The 27394-nt window shown below is 47.2% G+C and overlaps 1 protein-coding gene, 1 long non-coding RNA gene and 1 other non-coding gene across 4 annotated transcripts; 2 read left to right on the top strand and 1 right to left on the bottom strand.

Annotated features, from left to right (window-relative positions):
• Nucleotides 1-550: 550 nt before the first annotated feature.
• On the bottom strand, nt 551-7390 carry LOC138843150 (uncharacterized). Of its 2 annotated transcripts, XM_070052144.1 has the most exons (9): nt 7191-7390; nt 6586-6959; nt 5948-5995; nt 5344-5543; nt 4754-5078; nt 4093-4140; nt 3484-3689; nt 2955-3250; nt 551-2384 (listed from the first exon to the last, which is right to left on the bottom strand). In XM_070052144.1, the coding sequence occupies exons 1-9, from the start codon at nt 7326-7328 to the stop codon at nt 2232-2234; spliced, it is 1788 nt and encodes a 595-aa protein (XP_069908245.1). In that variant the 5' UTR covers nt 7329-7390; the 3' UTR covers nt 551-2231. The 2 variants fall into 2 exon arrangements, with proteins under 2 accessions (XP_069908245.1, XP_069908246.1); XM_070052145.1 differs by lacking the exon at nt 551-2384 and having other exon boundaries at nt 2490-3250.
• Nucleotides 7391-14688: 7298 nt separating this feature from the next.
• On the top strand, nt 14689-14794 carry LOC127487789 (U6 spliceosomal RNA). Its single transcript, XR_007914970.2, has one exon. It is a non-coding gene; the product is annotated as a U6 spliceosomal RNA (small nuclear RNA).
• Nucleotides 14795-17538: 2744 nt separating this feature from the next.
• LOC127487784 (uncharacterized) lies at nt 17539-25836 on the top strand. Its single transcript, XR_011380365.1, has 3 exons — nt 17539-17864; nt 19655-19765; nt 24064-25836. It is a non-coding gene; the product is annotated as an uncharacterized lncRNA (long non-coding RNA).
• Nucleotides 25837-27394: the final 1558 nt, after the last annotated feature.

The raw sequence follows: 27394 nt of genomic DNA, 5'->3' as shown, positions 1-27394 counted from the left end.
ATAGGTATTGTATGATTTTAATGTTCACGTTGCTTCTTTTACTCTAAGTAGAGTTTGCTAATGATTGTCTTGCATATTAGGATTAACAAGTTTCTGACAATCTAGCTTGGATTGATACCAACCTAATGTGTAATATATATATAATATAAAATAACATATAAAAGCTTGGTTCCTGTACTATTGTTCCTCCTACTTGGTGCTGTTATTTTGATTGACATTGCATCTTTATAAATTATAAGCCCGTTTAGCACATCTTTATGATTGTCGTTTGTTCTTTATAATTGATATGGTAGTCTGGTTTTCCCAGGAAGCAGAGGCAGTGGGACGCGGGGACCTCTGAGAGATGTGCTGGGGAACTAGAGGAGACTCTGACTAGGAGGCACTGACTGTAGACTCAAGTCTGAAGGACTCCAGGGAGAATCCCCCCTTCCGCCCGACACTGCAGTCCGCAGCCTCCTAAGGGCTGACCTGACTGTGTAGGGCTCCCGTGCATTCCGAGGGGCCGTCCCCGATGAAGGCAGGAGAGGGACACACAGCAAGGACTGGGGGACACTGGCTCGGTGAGTGAATGAGTGAAGCAAGCCGTGCTCCTTTCCTGGTGGGTGGAGGTCTGGGGTCCCTGTACAGGCCCTGCCCAGAGGCACAGAGCACGTCCGCCTGTCCTGCTGAGCCCCCTGACCTGGGACAGACTGTGGCTCTCGACCTGCTTCACTGCTCCTCAGTGATGCTGACGGCCTGGTGGCCAGGCTGCAGGAGAAGCCACATGCGAGGTGCTTCCCAGACCCTGTGCCCTGCCAGCAGGCAGCCCCTAAGGGGCCCCACTTCAGGGAGAGGATCCCATCAGCCCCATCTCAGGGAGGTCTTCTGACAACCCACCAGGCAGGTCTGCATCTTTCTTGTTCCCGGGATGGGAACTGAGGCCCAGAGCTTATCTGTGGTCGTAGCTACAAAGAGGAAGTACAGAGCTTTTCTCCCACATCTGAAGGCTGCTCTTGGGTATTTACAGAGAGCAGTGGAAACAGCTCCCATGAGATGACCACCCCTGCCATCCCATCCCCAAGTGCCCAGGAGGAGGCAGTGGGAGACCACAGGGAGGATAGAAGGCCCTGCAGGGACTCAGACACCCCCAGCTGTTGTCACTGACCTGCAGCTGCCTTCACCACCAGCCACTGTCACTCTGTCCCCTCACCGTGCAGGCCAACTCACTCCACCTGCTGTTTTCCTCGGGTGACCCAATGTGCACCCCAGTTGGGGGTTCACTAGCCTGAGCTGCCATTGCTCCAACCTGACCCCTTAGTTCTGGGACAGGAAATGACCCCTGTTTCTTTCTGTGTGTCTGCAGACATGAACCATCCTGAGTGCTCCACACCATGGGCCAGATGTCAGGGTGATCTTTTAGGTGGGCTCCCTGCCCCCTACAATGACCAAATGGAGCTGCCCTGTGCCCCCAAGACAGGTGCACCCTCCCAGACCTCTGGCACAGGTGGCAGAGCCTGGGGATCTGGGGGGGAGTAGGTGGGAAGAGATCCCTGGTTTTTCCCAGAGATAGTCCTGTGTGGGTGGGGACGCCATGGTGTGGCCCAGGAACTCCCACAAAGCACGCACCTGCCCAATTCCCACTGCCTCCACTGTTTCCTCCATAGCCCACCACGAAGGCTTGTGAAAAGTTCAGATTCCATGAAGGACATCTCCACAGCTTTCACCATCTTCAGAAAGACAAACCCCCCTGACTGCTGACCTCCCTGAGCCTTCAGGCTCTGAGCTGTTTCTCTGTACATAATTTGCTAAGTGCAGCAGGGGCAGGGGAACCACCGCTGAGTTCCATGACACATGGTGGGCAGGGGCTCCTCTCAGAGCTGTTTGCAATCTGTAAAGTGTAGGTGTCCACGGCCACTCTCTCTCAGGCAAGGGGGGCCCAATGCTCGGCCAGGTGTCAAGTACAGAGCAGCAGTCCATGCAGGGAGTCGTCCCCCCAATCAGGGACACTGCACAGAGTCCCATTTGCAGCCTCAGTGCATCTCAGCTTGAACCCTGGGCAGTCTTGTCAGTGGGGGTGGTTCCTGGCCTGGGCTGGTGTCTCTCCTGTGTTGTGGACACCACTGCCTGCACCATCCAGGCCAAACACACCTGGGCTCCTCCTGTCACAGCCCCATCCGTGGGCACTGGGATATGGGCTGTCAGAGCTCAGATCACAGTGACAGATGGTGACATGGTTCCCCAGACAACAAAGTTTAACCCGCTGGGAGAAAGGCCGCCCTGTCCATGCAGAACCTGTGTGAGTCTTCACCCAGGAGCCAGGAGCTGAGGAGCTGGGAGCTCGTGGAGTGCTCAGGGAACCACATGCATCTCATTTCACCTGGATCCGTGGCACCCTGTGGGGAGGGCTGTGAGCCCATGTCACAGATGAGAACACTGAGGCTCCAGCGAGGACACCAGCCACTCTGCCTACCCTCAGAACCCATGTCCCTAACCATGAGGGAGCACTGACCAGCCCATGGCCGCGCACATGGTTCCCCTGGATTCCTCACTCTTCTGGGCAGTCAGTGAACCCTGGACTCACAGGGGCTTCCTCCTCCCTGCCCCAGGACAGCGGCGGGTTCCCCCCAGGACCCCGTGTGCTCGGCGTGGGGCTCCCTTGTGCAGCAGGGAGAAGGTGGCTGCACAGCACGGGTGGGGACTCAATGCACTGGCATCCACACAGGAACATGAAGAGAGCTATATTGAACTACATACAGAGGGGGACTTAAATAAACTGTCTCAGAGGGCAGGAGAGGGAGCTATAAATAAACTGATGGTGAGGGGAACAATGGCTCTGCTGGAGGTGGCCCTGGGAGGACCCAGGAGCTGAGCTGTGCAGAGCCGGGTTTGCTGCCACCACAGATGTTTCACTCGTGGCTGGGGCCAGAGCGGGGCCCCGATGAGCGGATGGGGAAACAGCTTAGAAGGGTGCGCACCCAGCTGGGTGAACGACGGTTGGGACGGTCCTGATTGGAGATTGTGCGCTGCCCACGCCGGCGGCCCCAGGGCCAGCGCCGCTTCGTGAACCAGGGCTGGGGATGCTCTGGCTCTGGTTTGGCTTCTGGAGATGCAGGGGGCTCCAGGGCCTCCACAGCTGGCACAGTTGCCAGGGACAGACAGGCTTCAGGTGGCTCTGGCTGGGGAGCAGATGCCGGGGTTGCCACCAAATCTGACCCCAGAAGTGCAGCAGCCGCTGGGAGAGGCGCCTCCAGGTCTCCTCCTGGTGCTGGAGCTACAGGAGGAGAACATGTCATGAACACCACAGCCCCTTCCTGCTGTCCTTGCCAAGAGGAGAAGAGCCCCAGCCCTGTGCCCACAGCAGAGCCCTGGGCGGAACGTGCTGCAGCCCTGGGACTCTGAGCCTGGTCTTCACTCCAGCCAACACCAGCCTTGGAGCCTCCCTCCAGTGTGGGGCAGCCCCGAGACCTTCTCAGGCTCCCACGCACCCACCCCAGTCGTCCTCACCCTCGGGCTCCGCTTCAGCCTCAGCCTCCTGGGGCTCTGTATCCTCCAGCTGCATCAGGAGCAGCTGGGCTCGGCGTGCCAGGTCTGAGCTGGGCATCTGGAGCTGGACGTAGGCCAGCAGCTGATTCAGGCTGGCCAGGTCCTGAGGCTGACAGAAGTGCTCCGGGTAGCGGTCCCGCCAGGTACCGAGGAAGGAGCAAAGGGCACTAGGGGTAGCAGGAGGTCAGCAGAGTCAGACACCTTCTGCCCACAGCCTCCCTCACCCCTGTGACTCTGGGTTCTAGGCTGAGGATACACGGCCTTGTTTGCAGGTGGATATTGAGTGGCGCATGTGTGAGCCGGCTGCTGCCTGCCTCCAGGCAGGCCCCTGAAATGGGAAGGGGTGGACCAGCCTGGCTTGAGTTGTGTTGTGGATGAATTCTCACTGTTCCCCAGATGCCCAGGAACCCAGACAATTCTGTTCCCTGCTGTAGGCAACGTCACGGACCTCAGCCCTATAGCATTAATCACAGAAATGTAGGAGATGGGATCACGGTCAGCCCCCTAGTTGCACCCCCGTGTCCCTGCTGGGGAGAATGGAACCTCCCTCCTGACCCAAGGCCCACTCACTCCTTAGTGCGGTCGTCCTCTTCACAGTGAGGCTGAAAGGATGCATACCTAGAGGAGGACAGGAGGTGTCACCTGTGGTGTCCTGTGTGCCACCTGCCAGGAGGTCTGGGGGAGGGGCTGACTCCCTGACTACAGGGGAAGAAAAGCAGGGTAGGGACAGTGGTCTGTGCTGTGCACTGAATTTTATTAAGCTCCTGGACATGTGGCTGCACACAGTGGGCACTTCATAGTGTTTGCAGTGTGAGCTTGTGAAGTCAGCCTGTTTGTCCCCAGGGGTCTAAGTGGGCCTGGGCCCCTTTATCACCCTCTGGTGCCTCAGTTTGGGTCACTACCAGGACAGAGAACCACACATAGAATCTGGAAGCTTCTTTGTGAATAGGAAGGCTGCTTTGTCTGAGGCCATGGGTGGTGAGGCCTGAGGGCGCAGAGCCTCATTGGAGGGTGAACATAATGCTAAATGAGACCCCTGTCCTTGGCAGCCCACTCCTCCAGGAAGCACTTTCTGGAGCTCATCCCATTGGTCCCGAAATCACCAAGGGGCTTTTCCTCTGAGCACCAAAACTGCGTGAATAATTTACGACCACAGGCAGGGTCTGGGACATCACCAAGACCCAGTCGAGAGGTACTGAGTCATCCCATTCTTGCAGGTTCCGGCCCTCACCTTTGGAACAGCAGGTGCAGCACCTGTTGGGTGGTGGCGAACCTTTGATAGATGTTCAGGAATGTGGGGATGAAGAAGGGGTCCCCTCTCTGCTGGGCAGGCACCAGCTGATTCACCAGCTTCTCCACCATGCCTGTGTCCAGGGTCCCAACCCTGCTGGCAGCCGACAAGGAGGGCACCGTTCCAACGTCTTGTTCCTGGTGGGGACCTGCACTTGGACCCTCAGGGGCCTCCAGCGCCTCTGCAGCTGAAAGATGGACTGCGCGGGGCAGCGATGGTTCAGCCGACTCTGGTTGGGGTGCCGCTGCTGTAGTTGGCACTAGATCTAAGCACAGAAAGGCAGGAGCAAATGCAGAGGGAGAAAATATCAACACCACAGGCTTTCCTGCTCCTTGTGGTCAACCAGGAGTTTTCCTGCCTTCCAGGGAAGCCCTAGCCCTGCCCACAACAGGAACCTGCCCAGATGTGGTGAGCCCTGACGGCTCTGAGCCTGGTCTTTGCTCCCAGACAACGCCAGGCTTGGAGCCTCGTCCCAGTGTGGCTCTGCCCCAGTGCCCTCCCCATCTCCCACGTACCCAAGCCCTCCTCACCTTTGGGCTCAGCCTCAGCCTCCTTGGGCTCGGGGTCCTCCAGCTGGGTCAGGAGCCGTTGGGCTCGGAGTGCCAGGTCCGAGAAGGGCATATGGAGCTGGACGTAGGCCAGCAGCTGATGCAGACAGGTCAGGTCCTGAGGCTGACAGAAGTGCTCGGGATAACGGTCCAGCCAGGTTCCCAGGAGGGAGCACAGGGCACTGGGGACAGGCAGGCGGGCAGCAGAGTCAGACGTCTCCTGTCCACACCCACCCTCGCCCCTGTGACTCTGAGATTTGGGCAGAGGATGCTCAGCCCTTGTGCAGGTGGACAGAGAGGGGTCATGTGTAGCCCGATGCTCCCAGCTCCTCTCGGGTTCTTGAGATGGGAAGGATTGGGCCAGCCCTTCTGAGAAGGGTTGTGGTAGGGACAGATTCCCACTGCTCTCAGGATGCCCAGGAACCTCGTGTGTCTCTCAGGTTCTTCAGGTACCACGCCTGACCTCAGACTTCAAGTGGAAAACACAGGAAGGGTGCAATCCTGGGTCAAGGTCAGCCCCCCAGTTGCACCCCATGTCCCTGCTGTGGATATTAGAAACCTCCCTCCTGACCCAAGGCCCACTCACTGCTTAGTGCGGTCGTCCTCTTCACAGTGAGGCTGAAAGGATGCATACCTAGAGGAGGACAGGAGGTGTCACCTGTGGTGTCCTGTGTGCCACCTGCCAGGAGGTCTGGGGGAGGGGCTGACTCCCTGACTACAGGGGAAGCAAAGCAGGGCAGATAGAGTGGTCTGTGCTGTGCGCTGTCTTTTGCTAAGTTCCTGGGTATGTGCCTGCACACAGTGGGCACTTTCTTATGTTTGCTCTGTGGGTGAATTGAGCTCCTTCTAAGGTGTTGAGAGGTCTGAATCCCCTCCAGCAGCCCCTAGGGGTCCTATTCAGGCCATTATCAGGACAGGGATCCCCAGAGGGAATCTGGAAGGTTCTTTGTGAACAGCAAAGCAGCTTTGCCTACGGCCATGAGAGATGAAGCCTTAGGTCCCAGGCTGTTTCATGAGCCATGGGAGGAAATCTCTAAATCAGACCTCCTGGGCAGCCTATCCCTCAGGACCAGGCTTAGAAAGAACTTTATCACCCTGGGAGACACTCCCCCGCTCACCAAGTTGCTGCAAGAACACACTGAGGCCCTGAAGGGGAGCAGGGTGTCACCAAGTTCCAGCCAAGGGTGGCGCGTCCCCCCTGCGCCTGCAGGTGCAGGCCCTCACCTTTGGAACAGCAGATGCAGCACCTGCTGGGTGGTGGTGAACTTGTGATAGATGAGCAGGAATGCAGGGACGACGAAGCGGTCCCTTCTCTGCTGGGCAGGCACCAGCTGACTCACCAGCTTCTCCACCTTGCCTGCCTCCTGGGTCCCCACGCTGCTGGCAGGCGACAGGGATGGCACAGTTTCCACTGTTGCTGGATCCTCAGGTTCCAGGTTTGGTCCTGGCCCCATCTTAGCTGCTGCCATCTCAGCTGGGGCCGGCTCCACTGGAGCTGAATCACCTGCTCTTGGCGAGGGCTCCCCCTCCAGCCTGCCTGCCACCATGGTCCCCACTCCGCTGGTGTCCTCCAGGGGTGTGGCAATGTCACTGTCATTCTGGGGTGAGACAAGGAGGGTGGTTCTAATCCTGGTCCTGATGTTCTGCCCCCACCCTCCTGCAGTTGTCATGGGACCATCAGGTCCCTATCCCACCCCCAGTCCCTTCCCATGGGTCACGGAGCTCCCCAAACTACCCCCTCCACACCACCCAAGGTGGATGCAGGGCCACCCAGGAGGATCAGAGGGGGAGGTCTGCCCAGGGGTCCTGGCCTGGCTGGCTGAGATCACCTTGGTTTCCCTCTGAGAGAATTGCCAGAGCTGCTGTGGGCGAGGGCTGACCCAATGTCTGTAGCTCTGGAGAATATCCCCAGCCTGGGGCTGGCCCCGGCTTGGGCCTTGGGATTTTGGGAGACAACACGAGAACATATCTGCGTGATGGCCTCTGACCAACTGTACTGGCTGGGTCACCAGCACCACATTGTGGGCACCTGGTACCCGGGTTCCAGGTTCTGTTGTGGCCATCGTCAAGGAAGTGAGGTCACTTCCTGAGGTCCTCTCAGCAGACCTCCCCTAGGGTTCTACTGCTGCTGACAGCCCCCCAGAACAGATGCCGTGTGCACACCTGCACCCAGTTACACCAGCACCCCCCCAGCTCCCTGAGGGAGGCCTGTGCCAGCCGCACTCTCCACTGGGAGGTCATAGACCAGGGTCAACCCCAGCGTCTCCTTCCTCCAGGCCTGTGTCCCTGGGCAAGTCTTGTGCCTCTCAGGGCCTCCCCTGTCCCCTGTCTGCAGCCCGGGGATTATTCTGGCATCTGCTTCCAAGGGATGCCCTCAGGGTGTGGAACACTAAGCACTTGTGTGAGCTGTGAAACCTGAGGCCTGGTATCACCTGTGTCTAATGCTTGACCTAGAGATGGGAGGACCCCAAGAAAGGCTGGGACAAACAGTGGACCATGCTGTCACCACCTTAGGGTGATTTATTGTAATATAGCATCATCTGCTCTCATAAACAAATGAGGATGTGACTCATAGCCATAGAACATGTCTGAAATTGTTCTGATCTTGGCTTGCTTCAAAGCCAGTGTTCCAGTATTTTGAACCCCACCCAATGAGGAATGTTGTAAAATACTGCACAAAGTCTTGCTTTCATTGTCTTTTCTGGTGAGTTGTCATGGTCAGTTGGTTGTGTTATGCCCAGATCGTTAGATCCCCGCAGAGACCCCCAGAGAGTCGATCACACCGAACTGCAAAAGCAAGGTTTATTAGGGAGTACAAGCCACGACAGGTACCCCATCCAACCTAGCGGCACAGCAGAGGAAGGAGTGAGGCCCCTGTCTTTGTTTGGGAGAGCTTTTAAAGGAAAAAAGGGCTACATCAGCAGGAAAAGAGTTACATACAGTATGGAAGCTTTGGGTACAGGGAGTTACAGCGGGGGCTTACAACAAGGAATCTTTGGGCGCAGGGAGTTACTTTGTTTATCAGTCTCTACTGTGCTGTTCTTGCTCTACTGAGCTAGACGTCCCTGGTAATCTTCGGTATATCTGAAATGCCTGAATGCCTGCTTTTACAAGGACCCAGGTCTGCTGTGGGAAACAGAGGCTGCCTTTTTTTTATTGTTTTAAAATGGAGGCACTTTGGCTTTTCAGTTGAAAAATGTATTTTAAAAAACTACAGAAATTTTTTTACTTGAATTATTCCTTTCAAAGTAGATTCTGAAGGGCAGATACTTTTTTGATAAGATTTATTTATTTACTTGAAAGGCAGAGTTACGTAAGCTATTCTGGGAATGACTCTTAGGCACACAATGTCATTATCATATTGCTATTTTACTGTGTGCCTTTAACAGTTGATGCATCGTAAGTACACATCCTTACCGGATGCAGTGTGGTGTTAGATGTGTATAGTGTGTCATGAATATATGCTAAGTCGGGATACTTAGCATATCCAGCACTTCACATATAGGTTATTTTATTGAATGGAGGACATTCAAATTCTCTTTACCATGGAGCTGGCACTTCTGTGTAGGGGGTTAAGCTGCTGCCTGCAACACTAGCATCCCATATGGGCACCAGTTCCAGTCTCAGCTGCTCTGCTTCTGGTCAAGCTTCCTTCTAATGTGCCTGAGAAAGCAGCAGAAGATGGATCAAGTGCTTGAGCCCCTGCCACCCAATTGGGAGACTTCCATGGAATTCCAGGCTCCTGACTTCAATCTGACCAAGCCTGACCATTGCCATTTGGGGAGTGAACTAGCAGATGGAAGATCTCTCTATCTCTGTGTCGCCCTCTCTCTCTCCCTCTCTCTAATTCCACCTTTCAAATCAATAAATTACATCTGAAAAATAATTCTCTTTAGCTACCATGTCGAAATGTGCAGTGAGGCTTTTAAATCCCTGGTGGGTCCCAGGCGATGGTCACATTCGTGAGCCACGATTCTGGATGCAGATTCTCCCTCTTGCTGGTGTCCATCTAGAACTTTGTAGATGGCAGGTCCCCTTTGGCAGGAGTCTGTTGTTGAGAAAAGAATCAGCACATGGTGCAAACCAGAGCGTTGCATCCCGAAGACTTGTCCAGGCACGAGACAGTGTTGTAGAGCAGCCGTGTGGATGACAACAACCTGGGTGGAATAAAAATGTCCAAAAAAAAAAAAAAAACATTCTGGCAGAGAAGCAGGATGCAGTTTGCTACCCTGGGGACCTCCTGTCCTTCTGGCCCAGGACCTGCGGGTGGGCTGGGGGTCCTGGGACGAACTGTGTCCTTTGTGCTGTGGACACCCAGAGCCCTCGCTGTGCCTGCTGCACTGCCCTGGCCCAGGCACTGAAGCAGGGTGAATTACACCTGCCCCAAGCTCAGTGATTTAATGCATGCAGTGCACCTCCCAGAGCCCCCACCCTTACCCTGCCCATGGCCAGGGCTTCTGGACCAACCACAAGGAGCCTACGCAAGGGACGCTGTACAGCCGGGCCGGAGGCCATTGGCAGCTCCAGGGCCCAGCAGGTGTGGCGGGCTCTACTGTCCAAGCGCGGCCTGGTCCTCCGGCCTTGGGGCCTCGCAAATGTGGGGCCCGGGGTGAACGCGGTGTCCCAGCTGGCTGACACCTCAGCAGGCCCCAGAAGATGGACCAGAGTGAGGCCTTGGTGAAGGGAGGTGAGCGGAATGACCAGGAAGGGAGCAGAGCCCCGGAGGATGACAGCAGTGGAGCGGTGAGTGACCATGGGCTGGGGCGGGCGGGCTGGGTGCTGCTGGACGCCAGTGTGGCCAGGGAGAAGGCTGTTGGAGAAGTTGCAGACCAAAATAATCATATTTAGAAGATACCTGAGATAATAGCCATTGTTTACTTTTGTGTAATTTTGTTTTAACGATGTTGTGTTCTTAGTGGGCAGGCCCTTACCCGTGGGTACTTCAGAAAGTTCATGGAAAATGAAGTCAAAAAGATGTTTATTTTGGTGCTAAAGTATCAAAGCCTATAAAGCTTTTTGTGTAACAAGTATTTTCCATGAACTTTTTGAAAATCTGCCTATGAACTATCTAGTGATCGAGATGGTTAGAAGTGCTTGGTGTATTTAAAGTAGGAACAGTAGGTTAGCACTTTCCTAAATAGCTTTTAAAAAAAAAAAAGTGGTAGGGAACGTGTGGAAGTGGAATTGATGAGCAAGTTTTGTGAACAGTACGCTCTGTTGTACTGTTGGTTGGGTTGAGGGAGGTGGGTGGGAAGAGATTACAAATCGTGTTTTTGCTACTGTGTGCTTAAAAATTAGAGCTTGGTACTTCCCTATATGTTACATGCATTTGACTTAACTTTGCTGTTTTTTATATTTTGTGCATGTATGGGACAAAGAGTCCTAATTTTACAAGATCTGGTCTGTAGATATTAAAGAGGTTGCCAATGTATAACAAAAGTAGAGTTAATAGACTAACACATTTGGTATTTTTGTGTTAAAATTTATACAAAAACTGTCTTCTGAAAAGGACTTTTGGAAGTGAAATTGTCACTTCACATTGCGGTGACACGTTTGCCCACGTCTGCCTGTGGGTGTGAGGGGGAAGGAGTGGAAGAAGGGAAGACTTCTCTCGACCTCCGTGAATGCTCCTATTTAGAAGACACCTTCTGATATGAGCAGTTCCCTGTGTGTAGTTTATTCAACACTGCTGTGTATGTGGTGGACACATTTAAGTCCTTCTTTGAAGCATCTAATTCTAGATGCAAAAAGTATGTTGGAATTAGAGGTGGTAAATAATACATTTGGAGGGTATCCTGTTGTTAAGTTCATACGGAATGCTGTCTCTTGGAAGTGGAATGATGAACTCCTGGTCTGAGCAGTACACACTGTGGTGTTTGTGCTGCTTCAGGGAGGAAGCAGCGGGTGAAAGTCTACAGGGCTTTTCCCCAGAGTGTGTGCAGTGGGACAAGGTGAACCATTGTCCAGGCTGTTTGTCATGCTGTGTACATGAGGTATACGTAAAGGGCAAACAAGTCCCACTTTACAACATCTAGTCTTCTAGATGTTAAATGGGTTGCTGGTGTATGACAAATGTAGCGTTAATAAAGGAGTACGTGGAGTGTGCTTTGTGTTAAAACTCATAGGAAAGACTGTTCTAACAGCCACTTAGGGAAGTGATATTGTTAACATTCCCTGTAAGCATTACAGGTGCTTCTACCTGTCCACTGGGTTGGTATAGTTGGAAAGGGAAAGGTTTCCTAGCCCAGAGTGTCCTTGTTGAGAAGACACTCCCATTAGAGCCTTTGTTACGTGTGTGGGTATTTGAGGGGCTATTGTGTGTTTAGTGGGAAACTGAAGTTCTTACTGGAAACATCTGGTCTCTAGGTGTTTAAAAGTAACACCTGGTTAAGTAGTTTGTTATTTCATAGGAGTGGTTACATTTTGGGAATGGCATTGAACTTGATGTCTTGGAGAGAATGCTAAAGTCACTGGGTGGTGGGCATTGGGTGTGGGGTCATGACGAAGTAGCATAGAAGGATTACCTTTCTGTTAGATTGTTCCGATTTTCTATCTGTTGTCATATAGGTGCATTTTAGTTGATATTGCTGTGTAGTAAAGATACATATGAACTAATGCCCAGAGTATTTCCTTTTTTCTTTTTTTTTTTAACAGGCAGAGTGGACAGTGAGAGAGAGAGACAGAGAAAAGGTCTTCCTTTGCTGTTGGTTCACCCTCCAATGGCCGCCGCGGCCAGTGCGCTGATCCGAAGGCAGGAGCCAGGTGCTTCTCCTGGACTCCCATGGGGTGCAGGGCCCAAGGACTTGGGCCATCCTCCACTGCACTCCCGGGCCACAGCAGAGAGCTGTCCTGGAAGAGGGGCAACCGGGACAGAATCCGGCGCCCCAGCTGGGACTAGAACCCGGTGTGCTGATGCTGCAGGCAGAGGATTAGGCTATTGAGCCGCGGCGCCAGCCTCCAAAGTATTTTCAAAGTAGAGGTAATAAAATAATGCCTGTACAGACACCCCTCTTGGTAGTTTTTAGGAAGGATATCTTCTGGCAGTGACCTTGCTAGCCCTCCTCTGGGAGGGAGATATCACAGTCCTGGGCATAGTCACTGCAATGGTGTTTGGGGACGGTGAAGGGAAGGGATCGTTACCAGTACCTCCATATGTAGAAGATGCTTTTAGATTAGACCAGTAGGTGTCTATGTGCATTTTTTGGTAAGTACCCATGGTTATTGTGGGCATGGTTCATTCTTTACAACAGCTACACCTTATAGATAACAGGTGTTGAGGGGGCAATGTATGATAAAAGTAGTGCTGGTGAATTAGGCAGTTTGTATCTTTTTGTGATAAGTGATAGAATAGATGCATCCTGGATCTGGAATCATTAAACCACCTCTGAGGAGTCAGTGTGCATCAGAACTTCCTCACTGGGCTGGCACCAGAGAGGCAGAAAGAAGTTCAAAGTGAGAGGTGCCCTATTTGCATTTTGATTGTAACCATTGATGAATGTGCATTTTTTTAATTTCTGTAGGAATACATTAAGAAAGTGAATGCAAACATGCTTTCTTTATAATATTTTTATAATACCAATGTGGTCATGAATTCTCTTAGAACAATTCTTTTAGAAACAGAACACACAGAACACGTTGCTGTGGGTGTCAGTGTAGGGCAGGAAGGGAATGCAGCATCTTAATTGCAACTTGGCGAAAACTTGTATTTAGAGGCCTGTTGCTATTTTTGTCTTTTACAAAAGTGTTGTTTCCAAGAAAATCAATTACAGTTTTTCCTAAAAGACTGAGTTGATGTAGTATATTTTTGGTTATTAAAATCCTCATACATCTTTGGCATTTGGAATTGGTAAATATTCTTGAAATGTCAAAAAGCATGATGGGTACATTCTGTATCTCAGTCACATAAATGTGGGTGTTGTGTGTGCATGCACGGGACCCAAAAGGACATGTTAAACTCAACTGCTTGTGATTGCAGATGACTTTTTTCTTTGTGTCTTGTGTTTTTAAGTTTCCTGTAAAGCACTTATTAGCTTTGAGAAAAGAAAAGATTTTTTTAAAACTTTTATTTGTAAATATAATTTCCAAAGTACAGTTTATGGATTATAATGGCTTCCTCCCCATAATTTCCATCCCACCCACACCCCTCCCATCTCCCGCTCCCTCTCCAATTCCATTCACATCAAGATTCATTTTCAATTATCTTTATATACAGAAGATCAATTTAGTATGTATTAAATAAAGATTTCATCAGTTTGCACCCACACAGAACATAAAGTATAAAATACTGTTTGAGAAAAGATATTTTAAACAAGCAAACAAAGAAGAGCTTGTTGCGAGAAGCCCTTTCATGGTTAAGAGCATGCCCAGAACCACAGACGGAAAACTGCTGCTGGGGAGGGGCTCAGGGAAGCCTCTGGAGAATGCATAAAGTATAGACAAATAGGGCGAACTTCAGAAAGGAAGGGTGAGGAAGAGGAGCTGCAAGCCAAGGAAGCAGGAGCCCCTGCACTTTGAAACAGCACATCTGAGTGTGCAGACTCACAGGATTCTGTGTGTGTACACAGAGATCCCCAGGAGTAAGCTTTGGATGTCTGGAGCAATTCCATTAGAGGAAGGACGATACCAAGCCCCATCTCCAAACGGAAAAGAAGCCAGCAACCCAGGACTCAAGCCAAGACTTATGCATATGGCTGAAATTGTATTTCAGAGCTTTGATTCTTGTGGGGGAGAGATGATCACACAGGATATCTATCCCCATAGAAAGATGACCAGGACAGTATGTAAGTGTGTGTGTGTGTGTATATATATATATATTTATATATATTTATATTTATATGTATTTTAGGGCACTTGAGAACGTTTTGGAAAGCAGCATTAAAAGACAGGTTCATGTGACCAAGGCTGTGGCGTAGCAGGTACAGCTGCAGCTTGTGATGCTTGCTTGCCATGTGGGCGTTGGTTCGAGACCTGGCTGCTCCACTTGCCATCCAGTTCCCTGCTGATGCCCATGTGGGAGACCCAGAAGAAGCTCCTGGCTTCAGATTTGCCCAGGTCCAGGCATTGTGGCCATCTGGGGAGGCCACTCACTCTGCCTTTAAATATATAAATGAATCTTTAAAAAAATGGGTAAGTTCATTTTGGTGCCAAGAAATATCCATGCATAAATATGGTCTTAACAATGCTCTTGAACATGAATATTATGACAAAAAACTCTGCATACATTTCAGTATTTTTCTGGCAAAATAAGCTTATATTTTACTTCTATTACTTTCTGCAAGCTTCTTGAAGTACCCTGGTATCTAAAGTGCATTTAAAAAGTTAGAGAGAATGCTCACTTCAGCAGCACATCTGCTAAAACTGGACAATACAGAGAAGATTAGCATGGCCCGTGCCCAAGGATGACATGCAAATTTGTGAAACGTTCCATAGCTTTGAAACTGACATTATGAGATGCAATTACTTAAACAGCCCTTATCTTGACTTTTGTTTAATAGTTAATTATTTCATTTTATTTACTTATTTTTGTTCTATTTTTTCTCTGCTTAATACCATTGGTTGAACTCCTTACTTAACGTATAATTAATCATAGATTGAAAATAGATCCCAGTTATAAACAGTGTAGGAAAGAAAGGGTGAGGAGCCATACAGATCCTCACACATTCCCACAGACTTACCCTAAGGGTGAAGCTAAAAACTTGCCATGGGGCTCCAAATTCCTGGCACTAATCCCATCTTATGGGATAAATTGATCATATTAAGTATGGGATTGGTCATATAGTTAGACCCTAAGTCAAAGGGATCACATAAATAAGACCAAGTGCCTGGTAATAACAATAGATAGAATTACAAAGGAGAGAAAGTTCCAACATGGGAAGCAGTGCACACAGCAGACTCATAGAATGACAAACGCCCTAAACAGCACTCTGACCTCAGAATCAGCCCCTAAGGCATTCAGGTCTGACTGAAAATACTATGAGAGCATTTCAGGCATGGAAAGCCAAGACATAGTGGCAAACATGGTTCTTCATCAAAGATCTCTGTGAGTGAGACCTCAGTGGAAAGAAAGGGCCATCAAAGAAGGATGTACTTTCCTCTGAAGGGAGGAGAGAAGTTCCACTCTGCATAGGGTCTTGTCTAAAAATGGATGGAGTTTGTGGACTCCTAAGACTTCCATAGCCTTTACAGCTCATGGTGAGCCTTGGGTGATCACTGACGTCATAAATAAGAGTGTCATTTGTTAAATCAACAACACTTGCTCCCCATGTTGGACCTCTGTCCTTAATGAGGTGTACTTTGAGAATCAATGGTAAAACTTGTCTTCAAACTGTTCTTGATACTTTGTGTGTCCATGTGGGTGCATATAATTGAAATCTCTACTTAGTATAGAGTTGGTCTTCAGTATATAAAGTCAATTAAAAATGAAGCTTAATGGAAAATGGAATGGGAGAGGGGGTGGGAGGTGGGAATGGGGGGAAGAAACACTATATCCCTAAAATCTGTACGTACGAAATTCGTATTCATTAAATAAAAACCTTCAACATAGTCTGACAAAGAAAACATAAATGTACATATCAAAAAGGTAAGACAGGACCAGCTCTGTGGCATAGTAGACTAAGCCTCAGCCTGCAGTGCTGGCATTTCATATGGGCACTGGTTCTAGTCCCAGTTGCTCCTCTTCTGATACAGCTCTCTGCTATTGCCTGTGAAGGCTGTGGAAGACACTGCAAGTGCTTGACCCCTGCACCCATGTGAGAGACCGGGAGGAAGCTCCAGGCTCCTGGAGTTGGATCAGCCCAGCTCTGGCCATTGCGGCCATGTGGGGAGTAAGCTAGTAGATGGAAAATATCTCTCTCTAAATCTTTCTCTCTCTCTTTCTCTCTCTCTCTGTCTCTCTCGCTCTCCTGTCTATAACTCTGCCTCTTGTATAAATAAATAATATCTTCAAAAATAAGAAAGAAGGCAGTGTTTTCAAAGAAATGAAATTCAAGCTAGAAAAATTTAATAGAAAACTGAAAATATCACAGTGGTATTATAACATCTGAACATGTACATATTAGTTAAAACTGCATCGAATATAGAAAATAAACTATCACAATCGACTGAGAAAGGGATTCATGGGATTCAGCATTGGAGCTGTCCACATCAGTTAGGGACCCAGCAAAGTTGTAGCCAATGAAGACACAGAGAATGGAAGTAGGAATAAAGGTAATTTAATTCCCTTTTGTTACAGGAAACACTTGAAAATATAAATCACTTAGCAAAATCAAATAGAATCTCCACAAACTTGTATATCCAAAGCACTTCTCACTCTCCATATCAATCTACAATGATACAAAAAATGAATGTGAAAAAAAAAACTTGCAAAATATTACAAGATTTTTAAAAATACTTGTATGAAACTTATGAATCAAATGAGAAATAAAATTTTATATATAGGTCATTAGAATACTCTATTGAAATTGAGTTAATCATAGATTGTTTATAAATGTACAGACAAAATAAATAATCAACAAATTTCCATACTTTATAGCTAAGGATGTTAAGAATAAAACATTATGCAATTTGGGAGGAAACCAGGAGAAAGGAAATAACAATGGATGAGATTCTCTGTAGTCACTCTATTGTGCAACAGAAACCAAGCACTTACACCTCCCCAGCTACAATTGAGTACCCAGGAATCAACCCATCTCCATCCCTCCCTGCCTCTTTCCTGCTCAGCCTCTGTACATCATCCTTATATTTTTAGCTTTTGCATGGTCATGCATTTTTCAGCCGTCACATATGAGTGAAATCATGCAACACTTGCCTTTCTAAGTCTAGTTTACTTCACAGGAAATAATGACCACATCCATGCACGCTGATACCTATGACAAGATTTCCAGGCCGGCACCACGGCTCACTAGGCTAATCCTCTGCGTCATGGGCACTCCGGTTCTAGTCCCGGTTGGGGTGCTAGGTTCTGTCCTGGTTGTTCCTCTTCCGGTCCAGCTCTCTGCTCTGGTCCAGAAAGGCAGTGGAGGATGGCCCAAATCATTGGGCCCTGCACTCGCATGGGAGACCAGGAGGAAGCACCTGGCTCCTGGCTTCGGATTGGCACAGTGCGCCGGCCATAGTGGCCATTTGGAGGGTGAACCAATGGTAAAGGAAGACCTTTCTCTCTGTCTCTCTCTCTCTCATTATCTAACTGCCTGTCAAAAAAAATTTTCCCCTGTTTGTAATGGATGAGTAGCATCTCATGGGTACCCCATTTGCTTTGTCTGTTATAAAACACACAGACATATTGGAACATCACATGGTATACCATAAGTATGCATGATTTTATGTGTGCATTCAAAGATCTTTCAGTGAAGGGATGTATAATTTTTTTAACCATCTATTAATTTGGTGATCCTAGAGGTGAATCTCATCAAGCAGAAAGGAAAGCCATATATAAAAAAGGCAGTAACTGTGGCTGGACCTGTGGTTTAAGCCTCTGCATGTGGAAGAAAAGTGCTCCTTCATGGGTAAGCGCAGTGAGAAGTGACACTGACTGCCCAGGTGGATCTCAGAGCAAATGCCAGTGTGGGAAAAAGAGTGTGGAATGCCTGTGAAGTTACTCATATTCTAGAAGCTGCAGCTTGCAGGGGATGTGTTGCTGTCCGTGGCCTTGGCTATGTCGGGGGGCAGGTGTCAGGTGACAGGTGGCAGCTGAAGGCCCTTGACTCAGGACCATTGATGAGCTCCAGTGCATCTCAGTGCTCTGGGCAGCAGCAGACAACTGTGAGTGTGGTCCATGAGTGACCCCCATGTAACCCATCCCAGCTGTGACATTGTATTGCTGCTGTACCATGGGCCACTCTGTCCCAACATCCTGGCCAGCCTGAGTGGTTCCCAGCGGCCCCTGAGGGAAGGGTGCTCAACCCCAGTGCAGGATCTCTGTGGCCTCCAGGCGAGGCTGCAGGTTGAGAGCATCCTGGGATCAGACAGGCTCAGTGGTGCTCAGGAGGACAGGAGAGGGCATCTGCCTGGGGATGCTGCCTGTACAGTTCATGCAGGCTGGAAGTTCAAGGTGCTGAGGGAGGGCAAGGGATCTGAGCTCTGGTGTGCAAGTGCATGACCTCCAGGATGCTGAAACGGGTGTGTGTGTGTGTGTGTGTGTGACTGTTTCTTCACTTGTAACAAAGTTTACAATGTCAAAAAAAAAAAAGAAAAATTTTAAATAGAAAAAATGAAATAACAAAAATTTTGTACAGTTGTGTCTGTTTTAAGCTAAGAGTTACTAGAAGAATCAAATGTCTTTAAAAATTAGAAAGTTCAGAATGTAAAGAAGTTGCAATAAGCTGTTATTTATTTATTTATATTTTGACAGGCAGAGTTAGACAGTGAGAGAGAGAGGGAGAGAGACAGGTCTTCCTTCCATTGGTTCACCCCTCAAATGCCCACTACGGCTGGCGCATTGCGCCGATCCAAAGCCAGGAGCCAGGTGCTTCCTCCTGGTCTCCCATGCGGGTGCAGGGCCCAAGCACTTGGGCCATCCTCCACTGCCTTCCCGAACCAGAGCAGAGAGCTGGACTGAAAGAGGAGCATCCGGGACAGAATCTGGTGCCCCAACCGGGACTAGAACCTGGAGTGCCGGTGCCACAGGTGGAGGATTAGCCTAGTAGGCCGCGGCACTGGCTGTTACTTTATTATTATTGTTATTATCATTAGTCATCATCCCTCAGAACTAATCAACCGCCCACTGGAAGAACTGAGTGTGTTTGTCTCTATTTTAAAAACACTTTTATTTTAAAACAATTTAACAGACATACACAATTTGTACAAATCTATGGAGTACTATATGTTTATTTATTATTGAAGAACAAATGTTGAGCTCATTCATTGTGGCCTGAGTGTGCATTTTGAAGGAAAGTAGAGTAGTGTACTTTGGTGCTGAGAACTTCAAGCTCACTCCTCACTCACTGGCTCACAGAAAGCAGCTTAAAACCTTGCAAGCTCCAATCACAGTAGGTGCCCTGTGCAGGTGCTATGTTTGTATCCTATCTGTATGGGGCCTGTCTATGTTTAGATGCACAAATACCTACCGTGTTTGACAACTGCCTGCAGTGCTGGGTATAGCAATGTGCTGTCCAGGTAACCTGTGCAGTGCCGCATCACCTAGGTTTGTGTTTGTAGACTCTATGATGTGGGAACGGCAGTAAAATCACCTACCGAGGCATTTCTCGGAACATGCCGTACTCTTTATGTGGTGAAACTGTACTCATGTATTTCTTACTGAGTCATAGCGTCACACTGTCCGTTCCTCTGTTCCCAGCCCTCCTTGGGTGACTTACATGACCGTGTGGCCTCACAGAGGTGTTCAGCTGTGTAAAGGGCAGGAGGCGTCTGTCAGCTGGATACCAGGCTCCGTTGGACTTGTTGTTGGGTACGGTATTTTTATATATCACTTGCATCCTCTGCGTTGATTATATTATTCATATCTGCGACATTCTTCCTGATATTTTGCCTTGCTGTCCTACCACTTGCTGAAGGTGAGACTGTTGAAGACAGAAACTGTAACTGTACATTTGTCTATTCAGCTCAAGCAGTTTTGATCCATGTATTTGCAAAATGTTACTTGATGGGTTAATAGTTAGATTTGTTTGTTGTTCTTGATGGATTTGATCCGCTTATCATTATAGATGTCCTTCTTCATTTCTAATTATGCCTCTTCCCAAAGTAATTTTATCCAATATTATTGTTGCCATCACTCTTTTTAAAAATTACTGGATTGTATTTTTCCCACTAAGTACTTTAAATCTACCAATGTAGTTGTTAGAAAGTAAGTTTTGTGTGTCTGTAGTTGGATATTTTTACATCTACTCTGCCAATCCCTTTTAATTGGCATTTAGATTATTTCTATTTATGGTGATTATTGACACATTTATTGTTCTTTCTTCTTGAAAGACTGCCATTAAAGATAAGCTTACTAGTGAAAAGTTTTATTTTACTTTTCCTTCACCTTAGAATGTTTTTCTTTTTCCTAAGTGGTGAACTCTGCATTGACCTCAAGGTTAATTCATAGTAATTCTACATAAAAGAAAGACAGCAGATAAATCCAAACAATGAACATGGTTGTAAACCAGATCAGAACTATACAGACATGCCCCTGTACAAAGGCAGATTTCTGATGTGTTGATCCCCATCTCTTTTCCCCGAGGATAACTCATGAATACTGACACCAGAAGCCTCTGATTGCGTGTGTGTGAGACCTTGGTCTCCAGCGCCCTTGCACAAATGTCACACCCCTGGACATGAGTTGGCTGGCTTCCAGGTACCAAGCTCTACTAAATTTCAAGGAGGAATGGAGATCCCACCCTGTAAGATGCATTGGAATTCCCATGACCACTTCCTCATCCAGGCTCAGGGGTTTAGAGGAAAATCAGCAAACATCAAGGCAGGTGCAGCTCTACCCTCTGATGCCTATGGCTGGGGTGGGGCAGCAGTGCTCTAGAGAACTCTTTGTGTAACGTTGATGAGACTGGGAGTACTCTCTAAAAGCAACTTTCCCACCTTCACTCAGGCAGAGGGGCGGCACCTGACGACGGCAGGCGGTACTGCGCAGCCCTTTGGTATCCCGTCTGCTGCTATGGCGCCAGCTGGGGAACCCGGGCCCTTGGGACCCCACTTCCTCCCGGTGATGGGGAACATGGGCCTCTACTGGGGCACCCTGGGGGGACACATCTGAGCGGCCTCGAGCATGGCAGACCCAGGAGCAGCACTGCAGACTTCATTAGACACGTACCCACATGCACACACAGATGCACACACACATACCACAACATATAAACACTTCGAAAGCCTACATGTGTTTGTTGATTGTATTGAATCAGCTTAATCAATAAACTACCATTCTGAATACAGTCCGTCTTTAATTACCTTAGGGTCCCTAGATTCTTGCTGATCCAAAGCCAGGAGCTTCTTCCGGGTTTCCCACGTGGGTGTAGCAACCCAACGACTTGGGCCATCTTCTACTGCTTTCCCAGGTCATAGCAGAGAGCTGGATCAGAATGAGAGCAGCCAGGACTCGAACTGGTGCCCATATGGGATGCTGGCACTGCAGGCGCCAGCTTTACCCACTATACCACAGTGCCAACCCCGTTAACTAGGATTAAAATTAGTTGAGGAGGGGCTGGCTCTGTGGCGCAGTGGGTTAAAGCCACAGCCTGCAGTGCCGGCATCCCATATGGGCTCCGGTTCTAGTCCTGGCTGCTCCTCTTCTGATCCAGCTCTCTGCTGTGGCCTGGGATAGCAGTGGAAGATGGCCCAAGTCCTTGGGCCCCCGCACCCATGGGGGAGACCCAAAAGAAGCTCTTGGCTCCTGGCTTCGGACTGGCCCAGCTCTGGCTGTTGCGGCCATCTGAGGAGTGAACCAGTGGATGGAAGACCTCTCTATCTCTCTGTCTCTACCTCTCTCTGTAACTCTGTCTTTCAAATAAATAAAATAAATCTTAAAAAAATTGAGTTGAGGAGCAGTGAGTAGTTAAGACATCTGCATCCCACATCAGAGAGCCTACATTCAATTCCCACCTCCAGCTTCCTGCCAATGCAGTTCCTGGGAGGCAACAGTGATGACTCAAGTGGTTAGGTTCCTGCACCTATGTGATAAAGCTAGATTTTATTTCTGCCTCCTGGCTTCTGACTTCTGTGCCCTGCACTGCCCTGGCTGTTGCTGTCATTTTGGGAGTGAGTCAGTGAGTGGAAGCCTGTTCTCTCTCTCTTTGCCTCTTAAATACATAGGTTGAATCCTTTTCTTTAGGAGGTAGGGGTGTTATTTTTATTGATATGAAGAATTTTTCTCATCCTGTCTCCAACTGCTTACTGATAATCAGACTCCAACAATCCAAATGACCTAAATATGTGTTATTAGCTAATCTATGTGGGTTAGGTGAGGGAGAAATAAAATTTGGATTCTTTTTCATCTTAAACTCTTACACTTTCCAGATGTCTGTTGAGAAGTACAGATAGAGTATCCCTAATCTGAAAATCTAAAACCCACAGTACTTCTACATGATGATCATCATGATGTTTTAGATTTTGGGACATTTGGATTTTGGATTTTTAGTTTAGGGTTACGCAGCTGTTAAAGTCTGAAAATATACGAAAAAATCTGAATAACTCAAATGTGAAACACTTTCTAAGCATACTGAATGAGATATAACTTAACCTGTGTTTGTATTCAAGATGCAAAAGATTTTTGGAACTTGCTTGCACAGTGTGAAAGTACTTAACACTACAGAAACTACATACACCTACAAATAATTAAGATGTGAATTTTATGTTATCTATATATGTCACTATAATGGTAAAACTATACTTAAATCATATATTCAGTTCTTCATTTTTGTAAATGCAGGATTCTGATATAGGATTATACTTCCAAAAAGGTCATGGAAATGCATATTATGACAAAACTATGCATGGTTCTCAATTTTTTGCATGAAAATGAATTTATTTTCAATTTCATTTTCTGTGAATTTTTAAGAGTGCCGTTGAAATTTCTCTAGAACTTTGTTCTCATTTGCTTGCACCATTTTTCTATTAGTCAAGAGTTTATGATATCTCATCCTTTTCCAAGTGCCCTTTAATTTTTAAAGTATACAGATTATCTCCCATTTAAAAATTTATAATTTATTTTTATTTATTTGAAAGAGAGTTATCCCCTCTTCTAGCTCATTCCTTAAAGGCCTGAAAGAGCCTGTGCTGGGCCAGACTGAAACTAGGAGCCCAGAACTCTATCTGGGTCTGTCATTTGGGTGGCAAGGACCTAACCACCAGAGCTGTCACCTTCTGCCTCCCAAAGGTGCATATTAGCAGGAGGCTGGGTTGAAAGCAGAGTGAGTATCGAACCAGGCACTTGTATATGGGTTGTGTGTGTCCCTAGCAGCTGCTTAACCACCGTGCCAATTGACTGCCCTGTAGCTCCCATCTTAGATGGTACTGGATTGATGTGAAAGTATATTTGGATTTTAGCTTCTTAAAGCTAAAGTATTTCATTAAATTTTCAATGTAGGATGCAATATGTGGTCATTGGATATTAAAATGGAATTGTTTAGCTTCAAATACCATCAATATAAAGTTTTTTTTTTTTTTTGTTAGAAATACTGATTTTTATTAAGGGGCAGTTGTTGATTAAACAGAGGCAGACATTACAAATAATAACAATGCCAATAATCAAAGTTGCTCACATTTGCTGGATTTGGACCCAGTGCCAAGAGTATCACCCCTTGGCTCACTTTATCTTCACCGCTGTCCTGGGAGGTATTTACCATGATTATGTTCATTTTTGGATGTGGAACCTGAGGCTTGGCTGCATAACCCGTGATAAAGGTGATTAGCCAACCAGCTGCTGAAAGTACCATCCAGAAGTTTACTGAACCGTTCCTTCTACATTCTGTAGCCTCTTGGGCTGTTTCACCCATCAATCTTCTTTACTTCTTTATTTCTTTCTTCTCTGGCATTGATTCTGTGGTGCATCAACTTAACCCCTCAGGCCAGAGTCCCCAGGCCCCTGATACTCTATTTTGAATTACTCCTATTTGACATAACTTGAGCCCCACCATCTCCTTTTTCTGCAACTGGCAGACTGAGAAGTACTGCAGAAACTGCACAGAGCAAGATAAATACCATCAATATAAAGTTTACTTAGGATTATATGTATTGCTTTTCTTTCTTTTTAAATAGGCTTTCAAGGATATGCTGTATTCAGCTCGGGACCAGGCACCTTCTGTGGAAGGCAAGATGAATTAACTCCTAAGTTTAGTCACAGAAAACCACTTTTTAAGGAAAGATATTTTAAACTGCACAGTATAAAACTGTTATGAATACCTGCCATATTATATGGGTCTTTCTTGCTTTTGATAATATATGTTACATTAGGGCTAGCACTGTGCCGTAGTAGATAATATGTATTACAATTATTATGTATATAAAGAATTTTTTAAAGATGTATTTATTTATTTGAAAGAGTAACACAAAGAGAGGAGAGGCAGAAAGAGAGAGAGAGAGAGGTCTTCCATCTGGTGATACTCTCCCCAATTGGCCACAACAGACTGAGCTGCGCCGATCCGAAGCCAAGAGCCAGGAGCTTCTTCCAGGGCTCCCATGTGGGTGCAGGGGACCAAGGACTTGGGCCATCTTCTGCTTTCCCAGGCCACAGCAGAGAGCTGGAAGGGAAGTGGAGCAGCTGGGACTAGAACCGGTGCCCATAGGGGATGCCGGTGCTTCAGGCCAGGACGTTAACCCACTGTGCCACAGCGCTGGCCCCAATTATTTTATATTTAAATTCATAGTTTTCCTTTGTCTAGCTTGCATTTATCCTATAATACATCTTTTATTATGTGTTACTGTCACTTGAAGACTGTGAATCACACATACTGATACAGTCAGATTTCTTTCTGCGACTTGCTTTCTTCCTCTGATGTATTTTTTTAAAGATTTATTTATTTATTTATTCAAAAGTCAGATTTTTTTTTTTGACAGGCAGAGTGGACAGTGAGAGAGAGAGACAGAGAGAAAGGTCTTCCTTTGCCGTTGGTTCACCCTCCAATGGCCGCCACGGCCGGCGTGCTGCGGCCGGCGCACCACGCTGATCCGATGGCAGGAGCCAGGTACTTATCTTGGTCTCCCATGGGATGCAGGGCCCAAGCACTTGGGCCATCCTCCACTGCACTCCCTGGCCACAGCAGAGAGCTGGCCTGGAAGAGGGGCAACCGGGACAGAATCTGATGCCCCGACCGGGACTAGAACCTGGTGTGCCGGCGCTGCAAGGCGGAGGATTAGCCTAGTGAGCCGCAGCCCCGCCCCTCTGATGTATTTTTATTTTCTCCCTTCCTTCCTTGCTTAGCATAGCTTTTCCTTTCTATTTGTCATTTCTTTAGAATTCAGTGGAGCATGTTTGTGTGTGTGGGCGTGTGTGTGCACCCATCTAAGAATGTTTATGTGTGCGTGCGCACAGTTTGACCATCTTAAAACAGTGACCTGGGGGCAGTTGTTATCTCTTCAATTATCTTTATTGATCTTACCTTTTCTGTTATCTCAGCTTTCTTTACCAGTTATTCCTGAGGGAGTATTGCCTCTGAGGCTGGAAGTTCCTTTGAAATTCTGTATCATCCGCCATTCAATGAGTCTGCTGAGTATCTCGCTTCCCATGTTGGATCACTCTCCCCTTTATTTATTCTATCGGTTAGTATTAGCAGGTACTAGACTTGTTTATGTGCTCCCTTTGACTCTTAGTCCTTTCATTATGATCAATTGTGAACTGAAATTGATCACTTGGACTAGTGAGATGGCATTGGTACATGCCACCTTGATGGGATTAAATTGGAGTCCCCTGGTATGTCCTAAACAGCACTCTGGCCTCAGAATCAGCCCTAAAGGCATTCGGATCTGGCTGAAAAGCCCATGAGAGTATTTCAGGCATGGAAAGCCAAGACACTCTGGCAAAAAAAAAAAAAACGTAAATGAAAGATCTCTGTGAGTGAGATCCCAGTGGAAAGAACAGGTCTTCAAAGAAGGAGGTACCTTTCTCTGAAGGGAGGAGAGAACCTCCACTTTGACTATGACCTTGTCTAAACAAGATAAGAGTCAGAGAACTCAGAGGGCTTCCATAGCCTTGGAAACTCATGACTGGAGCATGGGGAGATTACTGAGGCCATAAACAGGAGTGTCAATTTGTAAAGTCAACAACAGGAGTCACTGTGCACTTACTCCTCATGTAGGATCTCTGTCCTTAGCGTGCTGTACATTGAGGCTTAATGCTATAACGAGTACTCAAACAGTATATTTCACTTTGTGTTTCTAAGTGGGTGCAAACTGTTGAAATCTTTACTTAATGTATACTAAACTGATCTTCTGTTAAAAAAAAAGAAGAAGAAATTATCAATTCCCAACTTGACTCTCACTGGGATTAAACATGACAATAGGTCTTATCTGTTTTCATCATCATTTAAAAAATCATCTATTATTTTTCACTTTATGTTTCTGTGTGGGAGCAAACTGTTGAAATCTTTACTTAATGTATGCTAAACTGATCTTCTGTATATAAAGAGAATTGAAAATGAATCCTCATGTGAATGGAAGGGGAGAGGGAGTGGGAGAGGGGAGGGTTGCGGGTGGGAGGGACGTTATGGGGGGGAAGCCATTGTAATCCATAAGCCGTACTTTATAAATTTATATTCATTAAATAAAAGTTTAAAAAAATTCTGTATCATACATTTTCAGGAGAGATGAATGTGAAAAAGTATACATCAAAAGTATTTTAGATTTTGTTTTTGCAGGAATAACTTTATGTGCTATCAAACTAGTAGTTTTTGAAATCATTGTAGTGACAAGCTATTAGAGGCTTATTTTTAAGACACACAAGTTATGTCTAAGTTGTTTAATAAAACTACAGACCTATACTTAAAAATATTATGTCTTCAGTGACATAGAAATATACATCTTCCAGGGCCAGCATTGTGGTGGGGTGGGTTAAGCCGATGCTTGCCACATTAGCATACCATATCAGAGTTCTGGTTCAAGACCTAGCATCTCTGCTTCCCTTCCAGCTTTCTGATAATGGCTCTAAGAAAATAGTAGATGATGACCCAAGTACTTGAGCCCTGTCACTCAAATGGGAGACAGGATGGAGTGCCTGGCTCCTGGCTTCAGCGTGGCCTAGTCCTGGCTGTTGTGGCTGTTGGGAAGCGAATCAGTGGATGGAAGATGTTTCATGTTGTCTCTTCCTCTGTTGCTCTTTCAAGTAAATAAATCTTTAAAAAAAATAAAAGAAATATACAACTTTCATCAAACCATTTTGAATTAAAAATGTGATTTTTACTAACATGAAATCTTTCCCCTCAACACTTTAAATCAGGTTATTGGTATTTACATATTAACTTTATAATGTATTGCTGAATTTTGTACTATGCTATAGTTAATTCTCTGCAGCTCAGTATGAGACACATAAGATTTATTAAGATACTTCGTTCTTTATTGGATTATCTCTTATGTGCCCTAAAGAATACTTCCTGTA

Source organism: Oryctolagus cuniculus, chromosome 11 (genome assembly GCF_964237555.1).
Source record: "Oryctolagus cuniculus chromosome 11, mOryCun1.1, whole genome shotgun sequence".
NCBI lineage: Eukaryota > Metazoa > Chordata > Mammalia > Lagomorpha > Leporidae > Oryctolagus > Oryctolagus cuniculus.
This window is presented reverse-complemented; position numbering and strand designations above follow the sequence as displayed.

Coding starts and splice junctions, on each gene's coding strand:
- LOC138843150 (XM_070052144.1), bottom strand. CDS start 7,328: ATGTTCTCGTGTTGTCTCCCAAAATCCCAAGGCCCAAGCCGGGGCCAG. Junction 4,141..4,753: donor CTGCACCTGCTGTTCCAAAG/GTGAGGGCCGGA, acceptor GTCCTCCTCTAG/GTATGCATCCTTTCAGCCTC. Junction 3,251..3,483: donor GGCTGAAGCGGAGCCCGAGG/GTGAGGACGACT, acceptor CTCCTCCTGTAG/CTCCAGCACCAGGAGGAGAC.